The sequence below is a fragment of the Ursus maritimus genome, unplaced genomic scaffold (assembly GCF_017311325.1).
Source record: "Ursus maritimus isolate PB19 unplaced genomic scaffold, ASM1731132v1 scaffold_13, whole genome shotgun sequence".
In the NCBI taxonomy this organism is placed as follows: Eukaryota; Metazoa; Chordata; class Mammalia; order Carnivora; family Ursidae; genus Ursus; species Ursus maritimus.
In genome coordinates this window covers 49832883-49846326 of record NW_024423675.1, presented here as the reverse complement: position 1 = coordinate 49846326, position 13444 = coordinate 49832883, and the positions used below count along the sequence as shown (strand labels likewise).

The 13444-nt window shown below is 37.7% G+C and overlaps 1 protein-coding gene across 1 annotated transcript in view; it reads right to left on the bottom strand.

The window, feature by feature from the left end:
• UTRN (utrophin) overlaps positions 1-13444 on the bottom strand; it is a 485166-nt gene that overhangs the window by 321677 nt on the left and 150045 nt on the right. The window contains exons 20-23 of the mRNA XM_040627923.1: positions 13084-13325; positions 12739-12919; positions 10039-10184; positions 9171-9383 (exon numbers count right to left, since the gene is read on the bottom strand). Coding sequence (XP_040483857.1) covers positions 9171-9383; positions 10039-10184; positions 12739-12919; positions 13084-13325 — 782 coding nt within the window. The remainder of the gene's footprint in view (positions 1-9170; positions 9384-10038; positions 10185-12738; positions 12920-13083; positions 13326-13444) is intronic.

Genomic DNA, 13444 nt, shown 5'->3' with positions numbered 1-13444 from the left:
AAAACCAAACTATCAAATAGTCTAGTTTGGAAGGGCCAAAATTCTACACTGACCATCACAGCTCAAAAGCACTGATTTGTACATGTCTGAGATGGGCTACACCTGCTGCTGGGTCATGGAAAAGAAATGCAAGGTCATTAAAACAAGTCCTTTAAACCTAAAACACCTCGTCTCGCAGCCTGGCCCCTGAGCTAGGGACGGGGGAATGTGAAGCTTGGTAACTCTGGATTTAAGACAATAAGATTCCAAGCTACCAAATTCATTCTATGAGGCCAATATTACCTTGATCCCCAAACCAGGTAAAGACCCCATCAAAAAGGAGAATTACAGACCGATTTCACTAATGAATATGGATGCTAAAATCCTCAACAAGATCCTGGCTAATAGAATCCAACAGTACATTAAAAGGATCATCCATCATGACCAAGTGGGATTCATCCCTGGGATGCAAGGGTGGTTCAACATTCGCAAATCAATCAGTGTCATAGGTTTTATCCAGAAAGAAAAATTCAAAAATCATATGATTCTCTCAATAGATGCAGAAAAAGCATTTGACAAAATACAGCATCCTTTCCTGATTAAAACCCTTCAGAGTGTAGGGATAGAGGGTACATTCCTCAATTTCATAAAAACCATCTATGAAAAGCATACAGCAAATATCATCCTCAATGGGGAAAAGCTGGAAGCCTTTCCCTTAAGATCAGGAACTCGACAAGGATGCCCACTCTCACCACTATTATTCAACATAGTACTAGAAGTCCTTGCAACAGCAATCAGACAACAAAAAGGGATAAAAGGTATCCAAATCAGCAAAGAAGAAGTCAAAATGTTTCTCTTCGCAGATGACATGATACTCTATATGGAAAACCCAAAAGAATCCACGCCCAAACTATTAGAAGTTATAGAGCAATTCAGTAATGTGGCGAGATACAAAATCAATGCTCAGAAATCAGTTGCATTTCTATACACGAATAATGAGACTGAAGAAAGAGAAATTAGGGAATCATCCCATTTACAATAGCACCAAAAACCATACGTTACCTTGGAATTAACTTAACCAGAGACGTAAAGGATCTATATTCTAGAAACTATAAATCACTCTTGAAAGACATTGAAGAAGACACAAAAAGATGGAAAAATATTCCATGCTCATGGATCGGAAGAATTAACATAGCAATCTACACTTTCAGTGCTATCTCAATCAAAATACCGATGACATTTTTCAAAGAACTGGAACAAAAAGTCCTTCACTTTGTATGGAACAGAAAAGGCCCCGAATCACCAAGGAACTGTTGAAAAGGAAAAACAAAGCTGGGGGCATCACAATGCCGGATTTTGAGCTGTACTACAAAGCTGTGATCACAAAGACAGGATGGTACTGGCACAAAAATAGACACATAAACCAATGGAACAGAATAGAGAACCCAGAAATGGACCCTCGGCTCTTTGGGTAACTAATCTTTGATAAAGCAGGAAAAAACATCCGGTGGGAAAAAGACAGTCTCTTCAATAAATGGTGCTGGGTAAATTGGACAGCTACATGCAAAAGAATGAGACTTGACCACTCTCTCACACCATACACAAAGATAAACTCCAAATGGATGAAAGACCTTGATGTGAGACAGGAATCCATCAAAATCCTAGAGGAGAACATAGGCAGCAACCTCTACGACATCGGCCAAAGCAACCTTTTTCATGACACATCTCCAAAGGCAAGAGAAACAAAAGATAAAATGAACTTGTGGGACTTCGTCAAGATAAAAAAGCTTCTGCACAGCCAAGGAAACAGTTTAAAAAACTAAGAGGCAGCCCACGGAATGGGAGAATATATTTGCAAATCATGCTACAGATAAAAGACTGGTATCCAAGATCTACAAAGAACTTCTCAAACTCAATACGCGAGAAACAAATAAACAAATCATAAAATGGGCAGAAGATATGAACAGACACTTTTCCAATGAAGACATACAAATGGCTAACAGACACATGAAAAAATGTTCAAAATCATTAGCCATCAGGGAAATTCAAATCAAAACCACACTAAGATACCACCTTACACCAGTTAGAATGGCAAAAATTGACAAGGCAAGAAACAACAATTGCTGGAGAGGATGTGGAGAAAGGGGATCCCTCCTACATTGTTGGTGGGAATGCAAGTTGGTACAGCCACTCTGGAAGACAGTGTGGAGGTCCCTTAAAAAGTTAAAAATTGAGCTACCCTATGATCCAGCCATTGCACTACTGGGTATTTACCCCAAAGATACAGACGTAGTGAAGAGAAGGGCCATATGCACCCCAATGTTCATAGCAGCATTGTCCACAATAGCTAAATCATGGAAGGAACTGACATGCCCTTCAACAGATGACTGGATTAAGAAGTTGTGGTCCATATATACAATGGAATATTACTCAGCTATCAGAAAGAACGAGTTCTCAACATTTGCTGCAACATGGACAGCACTGGAGGAAATAATGCTAAGTGAAATAAGTCAAGCAGAGAAAGACAATTATCATATGATTTCTCTCATCCATGGAACATAAGAACTAGGAAGATGGGTAGGGGAAGAAAGGGATAAAGAAAGGGGGGTAATGAGAAGGGGGAATGAAGCATGAGAGACTATGGACTCTGAGAAACAAACTGAGGGCTCCAGAGGGGAGGTGGGTGGGGGAATGGGATAGGCTGGTGATGGGTAGTAAGGAGGGCACGTATTGCATGGTGCACTGGGTGTTATACGCAACTAATGAATCATCGAACTTTACATCAAAAACCAGGGATGTACTGTATGGTGACTAACATAATATAATAAAAAAACATTTTAAAAAAAAACACAATAAGATTCCAAAGTACACAGCTACCTCCCAAGATTTTGTTGACAGCTAAATTCTTGGCATTTTATTTTGTTCCTTCCCCATCTGTTGGAATGTCCACAGCTTTTTAAACAATTTCTAACAGACAAGAAGAAGGATGAAATCAGAATTAAAACAGTAATTTAAGGTAACGGGGTTTCTATTTTGTGTGGTTTTATAATATTAGTGAACCTCAAAGATACTCTTTAAAAAGTGTTCCTTCATTTAATAGGGAAGACCAGCATGACATTGCTACAACATTTATTATCTGAAACTAAGAAGACTTCTTAAATCTAAGGTTTAAAATGCACCTTTAGTAAAGTAAAATGCATCCAAAATGGGAAAGAAAAAAGAAACTTTATGAGATCATTGTATAAATCATTATGTTACCTAGAAAGAGTTAAATCAGCCATGTTGCAGATTACTCTTACAAGGTATTTACCATTGCATTTTTACTCTGAAATTCTTTCCAGAGTCATTTCAAAGCCTGGTTCTGCTTTTCTCAGAGCTCCAGCATATCCTCTTCCATACTCTGGGTCAGAGCACATTTGACTGGTCAGCAATTGAAGGAAGGGGTGTGACTACACAGAATCCTTCCATTTATGAAAAGCAGGCATTTAGACTGTACAGATCCAACCTCACTAGAGAAATGCGACTGAGTAAGATGCCTGTAGGCACCTACAGAGCAATGATATTCCCATCCACTTACCTGCTGTTTCCCACACGGGGCTCCTGTGGTCAATGAGCTCAGTCCTTGGGTAGGAGTGACACACAGGTCTAGCCTTAATAAAAGCTGGCCTGAGATGAGGTTTTGTGAGGGTGTAAATAGTGCGTAGTAAAATCCAGAGGAGGGAATAATTAGCTGTGGGCATGGTGGTGAGCAAGACTGAACACTGGTTGCAGAACAAGCTTATTCTTAAAGGATGAGCTCAGATGAGGAAGATGTGAATTCCTATCAAGTAAGTGACATTTCCGGAGAAAGGCAATCGTCCAATGTGGTCTTTGGGATCCACTACATTGTTTCCTCACCAGACTCAGCTCATGAAGGAGGGACTGGAGAGGGGGGCAGTGCAGGAGGGGCTTTGGGACAAGAAAGGGGCAGAAGCTAGGAGACGACTGTGAGTGCCCTCTGTATCACCATGGCAAAGACAACAAGATCCTTTCCAGAAGTAGAACTCTGGCACCGCTGGGGAAGAGGAATTTGAGAGGGAAGAGATCGGAAGCGGGAGCCAGCTTTAAAGGGCAATGGGATTGCCAAGGCAAGAGACTCTCTGGGAGTCTAAACACAGCAGGGAGAGGCTGCAGGAGTGTCTAAAGAGTCAGGAGCAGCAATAAACATACAGATAGAGTTTTGTGTGGACTTGGGGATGGTTTCACAACTCTGCAGTTACACCACACCGAGAAGATCTTGAAGAGGGGAAAAGAAACAACAATGCAACGATAACAATGCAAAGATACCATTACTGATGATAAGAGATATATAACCAGCCTCCTAGAAGTTTATAATATTTAATCCCCACAATTCATAAGAAAATCAAGTAGAATCAATAACGAAAAAAATTAATGTTCATGTATTTTTAAATGTTTTGCTGCCTGGAAGAAGTGGGAGGATATTCTATGAAATAGTTTTTAAAGTACCGATTAACATTTTAATTCTTAAGTACAGGAACTGAGGTCATTACTCTGGCATGGAATGGATAAAGAAAGAATTTAAGAACGTATATAAGCATGAGACTGAATAAGAATATGCAGGCCAACTCTCTACCTGTACAGAGAAACCAGCCATGCACACAAAGGAAATGGAGGCAGATAAAAAAAAAAAACCCTATTTGCCAACAAGTAACAGAAAACTAAAATTTGCACACAAACAAATAACAAGAGCCTTTTACAAGTACCATAGGATGACAGGGAAAAAAGTAAGCACGGAGTTATGAAAGACTTTCGAAGTTTAAATGAGCTGCGCCAATGAAAGGCACCGTCATTATTTTCGGTAGTGGGATTCACACTCCAAGCTCCTGCATCTGTGTCCTAACTATTTAAATGTCCCTCATGCAGCTCCAACATCATTTGTTTCTATTAGGGTGAACAAAAAAATAATTAGAATTAGTAACATTCATTTAGTAACATTCTTTCTTAACATTCTTTTTTACCTGGAATATGTTATCCTCCAGCGAGGATCCTTTTTTTCTAGTGATTCAACAATTCTATACATCAGCCGGTGCTTATCGCAAGTGCACTCCTTAACCCCCATCACCTATCTCACCCCCTATATCCACATCGTTGCAAATGGCAAGATTTCATTCTTTTTTATAGCTAATAATCCACTGTGTGTGTGTGTGTGTGTGTGTGTGTGTGTGTATACCACATCTTCTTTATCCATTTGTCAGTCAATGGACACCTGGGCTGCTTCCATATCTTATCTCTTATAATAATGCTGCTATAAACATAAGGCGCATGTATCCCTTTGAATCAGTATTTTTGTATTCTTTGGGTAAACACCCAGTAATGCAATTGCTGGATCATAGAGTAGTTCTATTTTTAACTTTTTGAGGAACCCCCATGCTGTTTTCCACAGTGGCTGCACCAGTTTGCATTCCCACCAATAGTGCACAAGTGTTCTTTTTTCTCTACACCCTCTCCAATACCTGTTGTTTCCTGTGTCTTTGAGTATAGCCATTCTAACAGATGTGTGGTGATATCTCATTGCAGCTTTGATTAGCAGTTCCCTGATGGTAAGTGACGTTGAGCATCTTTTCACATTCCTTTGGGCCATCTGTATGTCTTCCTTGGAGAAATATCTGTTCATGCCTTCTGCCCATTTTGAATTGGATTATTCATTTTTTGGGTGTTGAGTTTTACAACTTCTTTATGTGTTTTGGATACTAACCCTTTATCAGATATGTCATTTGCAAATATCTTTTCCCATTCCACAGTTGCCTTTTAGTTTTGTTGACTGTTTCCTTCACTGTGCAGAAGCTTTTTATTTTGATGTAGTCCCAATAGTTTACTTTTTCTTTTGTTTTCCTAGAGTCGTATCTAGAAAGAAGTTGTTATGGCTGATGTCAAAGAGGTTACTGCCTATGTTCTCTAAATGGCCTCACATTTAGGTCTCTAATCCATTTTGAATTTATTTTTGTGTATGGTGCAAGAAAGTGGTTCAATTTCTTTCTTTTGCATGTTCCTGTCCAGTTATCCCAGCACTGTTTGTTGAAGAGACTGTCTTTCTCCCCTTGGATAGTCTTTCCTGCCTTGTCAGATTAACTGACCATATAACTGTGAGTTTATTTCTAGGTTTTCTATTCTGTGCCATTGAGCTATGTGTCTATTTTTGTGCCAGTACCATACTGTTTTGATTATACAGCTTTGTAATATAATTTGAAGTCCAAATTGTGATGCCTCAGCTTTGCTTTTTTTTTTTTTTTTTTTTTTTTTAAGATTGCTTTGGCTATTCTGGGTCTTTTGTGATTCCATACAAATTTTAGAATTGTTTGTTCTATTCCAGTGAAAACTGATGTTGGTATTTTGATAGGGACTACATTAAATGTGTAGATTGCTTTGGGAACTATAGATCATTTTGACAATATTTGTTCTTCCAAACCATGAGCATGGAATGTCTTTCCGTTTTTTTGTGTCCTCTTGGGACCCATTGTTAATATTAGCTGCCTTCAGGAAAGGAAATGGTATTGAGGGGGAAAGGGAACTCTAACTGTGCACTCTAATACTTTTCTGTTACCCAATTTCTTCACAATTAGCACTCTTTATGTATTACTTATATAATTAAAAATGCATTTTAAAAATAAACAAGCCAACCATTGTTTTCCTAAGAAACATCATCATAAACCAGCACTCAATCAAAAACCTTTGCCTCATGCCTTAAAGACAAATAGAACTTAAATGGCTATAAAACTGTACATCAGGTCATTGAAAAGGGGGAAACAATGCTAACCTACAAATGAATATTTATTTGTAATTAGCTTTGGGTGAACACCTAAGGTTTCCTAAGTGAATTTTAAGTAGTTAAGTAACAAGTAATGCCTTCAAAGCAAAGCAAATAAAGGAGTAAAAGTTTTCTTTAGAATAAAAAAATACATATTTCAGTAAAGAAGTTGCACAGTTAGGGAATACACATACTGTCAACAATCTTGTAGTTAAACACAAAAAAATAAAGAATGGCTGGACATTACAAATCTGCTACTGTGATAACAAAAAAAAAAATCTAAATATCTGGGGTATTTATTATGGAATGAATTTGCCACACATTCCAACTGGCCACCCTAAGTTCCTAGTCACTAAATTAGTAACAACAACCCACTAAAGCCTAAGGCTGGATTACTATAACCACAGGCTCTCTTTTGTGTTTTGGAACTCTATTTATTCTCTTTAAATTCCATATTAAAATATTGGCACACATTTAGCTAACCCTAAAATACACTTCTGAAAGTCAAAATAAGATTAACCTTTGGATTAATCTTCACCTGCAAATTTCCCTAACTACATTTCAGATTTAAATTTGAAAACAAAGCAATGCTCTTTTGAAAAGATGAGAAATATTTAATCCAACATTGCTCAACCTTCAGACTACTGACATTTAGGGCCAGAAAATTCTTTTGTTGTGGGGGATATCTTATGCATTAGCTGTAACCTTGGCCTCTACCCACTAGAAGCAAATAGCACACCCCCTCCCCCCCACAGTTGTGACAACCAAAAAATGTCTCCAAACATTAACAAATGTCCTGGGGCGTTGGGGGGGGGGCAAAATCACCCCTGATTGAGAACCAAAGATAACACAATGCTTGGACCATAACCACATATTTTACAGTCATGAATAAAGGTAATTCTGGTTTTTAAATTTGGGAAGAACTACAACTGAAGACATATAAGGGGAAATGGATCCACTCACCAAGTTAAATGATTCAAAAATACTAAGCTACATATAACACACCCCTATTCTAAATTAATGCTTTATTCTAAGGAGATCTCAGTTTTGGTATAGAACTGCAGTTTGCACTTAGGAAAAACAAGTTCCTTCCACGACCACCACGCACACCCACACAGAAACTTCACCATCTTTATTCTCCTGGCCATTCATTAGAGCTGTCCACTGGGGCACAAAGCTTCCCTGCAAGTTCAGTGGTCACCACACTCATCTCATCTTTCTGGATATCTTCACACTGATCTGTATAGTCTACCCACCCCTCTTCTACCAAATGTTCCATAGTTTTGATGTTTAAAACACCATTTTCCTGAATTTTGTCTTCATTTTCAATCCTTTCACTGTTTTAACAACATCCTTTACACAAATTCTCACATACATATGAAAGACATATATATATATATATATATACACACACACACTCTCCTATATATATTCCCTTGGAATCTAAATCCATATTTATTTATTTATTTATAATATATATATTTATATATTAATGTTGGATATATATATATCCAAATTTAAATCTCCTATTACTAATTTCATTTCATTCATTGAAAAATATTTCTTGAGTGCCTTCTCTGGGCCAGGCATGATACCAGAAGTCCACCGTGAGATACAACAGTGGGAAAACACAACACAACACAGAAGACCAAAGTAAGGAGACATCAAGAAGATAGGGAGGAGAGTATGATTGATTCACTCTTCATCCAGACCTTTTCTAGTAGAAAACCAGGTGATTTGTTGGAGACCACTTCTCCATCTTCCTCATAGGTAAAATGTTAAAATCCTGTCTTATCTGACACGGACTTTTATCACTTTCTCCTTCTGTCCTAACATTTGTCCTTTCCTCTGGAATTTTATCACTGCTTCATCTGTGGACATTTTCAGATGTAGCAAAGGATCCTACTTCTGATTTTCATGTCCCTCAAATTACCTGCTTTCCCAATCTGACACTGTTTATTGATGGTCTGGTTCAGATCTTTACCTCCAAATGTCTGAAGTCTTCAAAAACCAGCTGCAAGGACGCAGCTGTCTGCCACTACCTGGCAATTTTACCACTCCAACAAAATTCCTTGTAATCTAATCACCAGTCTGAATATCATGCAGGTTCCTCATCCCTGAAACATTACTTTGACTAGTTTTAAGTAATTTTCTCTTATCTTCAAGATCCAGTTCACCTCCAGGAAGAAGTCCTTTTGCAAAGCAAAAGCAAATAAATGCATTCTCCAGCACATCAAAAGCAAGTAGAAATCCCAACTTACATACATAATAAATATGGGAAATGAAAAAATGCAAAATAACCAAATAATAGATACTAGAGTCTTACTTGATAAATTACCATTTTGCTTCTCTGATAAATTTAAATGCCTTTAGCCTCTGGATTTACCTCAAATGCTCTGAGTTTGGGGGTAATTTCTTCAAGCAAATGCAGATCTTTGGAAACCTTGACCTTTAGTTTGTTCCACTTTCCCTGAACATCATCAAATTCTTGCTTATACATTTTTTCTACATCCAGAGAAACAGTTTTCTCCAAAGCCTTTGTTTCTTCTGCAAGTTTATATAATGTAGGTTTTTGATTCGCAAGGATTTCATCAAGGGCCTGGAAAGAATTTTTAAAGATTAAAAATACGCACAATAATTTGTCTGTATAGATATAATAATATGGGCTGTAAACAGCCTAAGATCACTTTTTAAAAGGTATACAATTTAAAAAGAATTGTACAAAAATCATGAAAAAAAATAAGCATCACCAAAAAAATTAAAGCTTTCCCTTCATGAATTGTGTGTGGGCCAGAAATAATATATTCTCCACATTAAAATCCAGTAAAACAATACGCTCAGTGAGGACCAAGTGTGCAGTGCTCAATGGTTGATCTGTTTTATCTGATGAAATAATGCAGTCCTATATCCTAAATGACCAGAGAAGCATTTTTATTCAACTCAGAAAAAGAACACATCGATTCCATTTTATTAAAGATATTTTAGCAGATTATGAACAGGCGGAGAATTCTAGACTAATTACAACAGAAGGAGAAAATATGCTTTTATTGTATTAGTAATACTCAATAAGTATCTTTTCTTTTAGCTGAGGGACTACATTATAGTAACTAACCTTCAAATTATAAGGAACTTTTGACCAATTTTGACCAAAAATGACTAATATTTTTTTTAAATAGCTGAAAAAATATTTCAAAATAAGTGATAGGAGGTATTAAAAATGAGCCTAGACTTCTAAGACCTAAAATATATATTACCTTTTTTTCCTGCAGGGCCTTCTCCACCTTTGCAAGATCATTCAAGACATTCAAAGATGTCTGGGCCTTACTTTCTGAATCATTTAGTATATCTTTCAGTGTTTTCAATGTTTCCAAATATGCACGTCCAGGTTGGCTCTTCAGTTCTGTTTATTTAAAAATACTTACTTTTAGAAAATAGTGTTAGGAACCTAATACTATTATATACATACTGTTAATCTTCTCTATATAAGTGAATCCTAAAACCTAGTAAGTTAAACTCCATAATTAAAATTTAAAAGGGTCCCTGTTAGCTACTAAGATAAATCATTCCACTGGCATTTCTGAGAGTCAGACAGTGACTTCATTCCTGCGGATGTTGATGTTTAAAATATTAACCAACTCACTATCATTTTTTCTTCATTTCATCACGATGAAATGTGTCTCTAACGATGGTACTACAATGTTTCTTTTGTCTCCTCTAATCTCTTTTCCCCCATTATCCACACAAAGAATAAAAGAAAGCCAGGATCCCCTCAACCACTCTTCCTCTGAGCTCAAGCGGGTAGACAAACCGCCATCCACAGAGTGCTGGGCATTACACAGAACGCCACAGCCGGGCTACTGCAGGTCCTCTGAGAGGTACTGACTGCAAAAGGCCGCCGGAATGATGTCTATGTCAGTCACCAAGGTAAAAATCACAGACGAGCAACACTTGGGTGGAAAGGAAGTAAGCTCATTTGGAGTACAAAGATGTGAAGCCAACTAGAAGCAAGAGTGAAAAAGCTAGCAGCATTAGTCACAGCCACCAAACGCCCTTGACAAAGGAATGGAGAAATGACCTGCGGTACAATACATACAACAGAATATTATTCAGCCTTACAAAGGAAGGAAATTCTGACACATGCTACCCACACAGATGAACTTCAAGGATGTTGCACTTAGTGAAATAAGCTAGTCACAAAAAACAAATGTTGCATGATTCCACTTGTACTAGGTATCTAGAATAGTCAAATGCATGGAAACAGAAAGCAGAATGGTGGTTGCCAAGGGCTGGAGGGAGGAGGAAAGGAAGAGCTGTTGTTTAATGGGTACAGAGCTTCAGTTTCACAAGAGGAAAAAGGTCTGGAGAGTGGTTCCACAACAATGAGAATATATTTAACGCTACTGAACTCTACACTTTCAAACGGTTAAAATATGGGGCTCCTGGCTGGTTCACTCGGAGAAGTGTGCAACTCCTGATCTCAGGGTCACGAGTTTGAGCCTCACGCTGGGTGTAGAGATTACTCAAATAAATAAAACTTACAAAATAAATACATAAAATGGTTAAAATAATAAATTTTATGTTATGTATATTTTACCACAATTAAAAACAACAAAACAATAGACTTAGAACTTTTTTGCAGTTTCAGGTCAGGAACTGTGTTGTATTATGCAATGTTAAATCGATGTTTCAGTGTACTGCTTTTTCAATTTACTGTTACAAAATACGCTTTTATTTTTGACAAGGATCAATATGATGGCATGTTTTATAAGAGTAAATTTAAAAAGTAATACTCTCAAACATTTATTTTACACTCTAGGTTAACTGAATTCAATGAACAAAAAAGCATGGTGTCCAAATGCCTTTCCAGAAGAAAGACAACATGACACATTTGCTTGCCATGTTCACATACAGATTCCTACAAGTCATTACAAAATCTACATTTGCTACAAGGAAGGATATAGTTCAACATATTGCTTTTTAATATGCATTACCCATAACGTTACATAATACAACACAATTCCTGACCTGAAACTGCACAATATAGCTAAGGAGAAAAAAATAGAACATATGAGAAATGAGCTGTCAAAACATTTAACAGGCAACTTGCCAAAATCAGGTTTATTCCAAAAGTAAAAACTCCTCAAAATTTTTCAGACTTTGAGGGGCATCTGGGTGGCTCAGTCAGTTAGGCATCTGACTCTTGATTTTGGCTCAGGTCATGATCTCAGGGTTGTGAGATCGAGCCCCAAGTTGAGCCCAGTGTGGAACCTGTTTAAGATTCTCTCTCTCCCAACCCCTCGTCCCCTCCCTCCTCTAATAAACAAACAAACAAATAAATAATGTCAGACTTTGAAAGAGAAACATGATTTCTTTTCAAAGAAATGATATTGCTAAAACCATTTTGAGCAAACAGAAGTAAGTGATCATTCTTTTTGGCCCTACTACTAATGATATTAGCGGGCCTCCTTCAATAAAAGGGAGAATAGCACCCTTCAAAAAACTCCTTAAAAGTCATTATATCCTAGTAACATGATTTTAGAGCAGGTGAAAGCTGCTTGCACTTTTTCAAACAAGTGCGGATCCAGGAAATACCCTGACTATATTTGAAGACCCCGAACAGTAACAGGCACAGAGGAAACAGGTTGTGGCTGGTGCAAAACGAGTGAGTGTGCTCTTTGTCTAAATACTGGAAGTAATTAAGGAGGGCACATATTGCATGGTGCACTGGGTGTTATATGCAAGTAATGAATCATGGAACACTACATCAAAAACTAAGGATATACTGTATGGTGACTAACATAACATAATAAAAAATTATTATAAAAAATAAAAATTAAAAATAAATAAATAAATAAATAAATAAATAAATAAATACTGGGAGTAATTTTTTTAAATGACAGCAAACAGAGAAGAGAGTAGAGTCATCTACTATGAAACCAAGAGAAGGGGTTTACCGTTCTCCAGCTGTTGCTGACGGCGCTCGATCTCCTGTCGCACAGCTTGGTAGCGGTTCAGAAGGCTCTCGAAGGCCTGCTGGACAAAATCCGGAGCAGAAGGACGAGACCTCAGGGCTGAGCAACCCGCACGTGCCATTTCGATTCTGGGGTGGAGGCCCAGCAGATCTGTCAATTCCCGCTACGGAAGAGAAAAGAGGGTCACGGAACTGACTGGAGACGAATATCCTCACAGAAAGTTCATCAGAGCAGCATTAACCTAAAGTTCCTAACACAAGTAGCAGCTCCTTTAAATACAGGACTGGGCACAGAATGCTTTCAGGCTCTGGATGCTTCTCTCTTTACCTGACAGGCCTCCTTCAAACTCGGCAAGGGCTGCCGGGGAGATTCTGAAAAGGGAGTGTGTTTTACCCACTCCTCCTTTGCCGTTATGGTCTTTTCGAGCTCATCAAGCTGCTGAAAGTAAGCATTTATATCTTCTTGTAGCTGAATCTTTCTTGCCAGGTCTTCCAGGCGCTGAGATACATCCTTCCATTCTGAGAACACCTTCTCCAAAACATTTTTTATTTCTTCCATAGGAATACCCTCTATGCAGACATAAAAAAATAAGCAGACGTTTCATATGTTATTATAAAACTTGTTTTGAATTTGTTATAAACATTCTAACCTATTCAAAATAAGGTGATGTCACATACAAAGATCACTC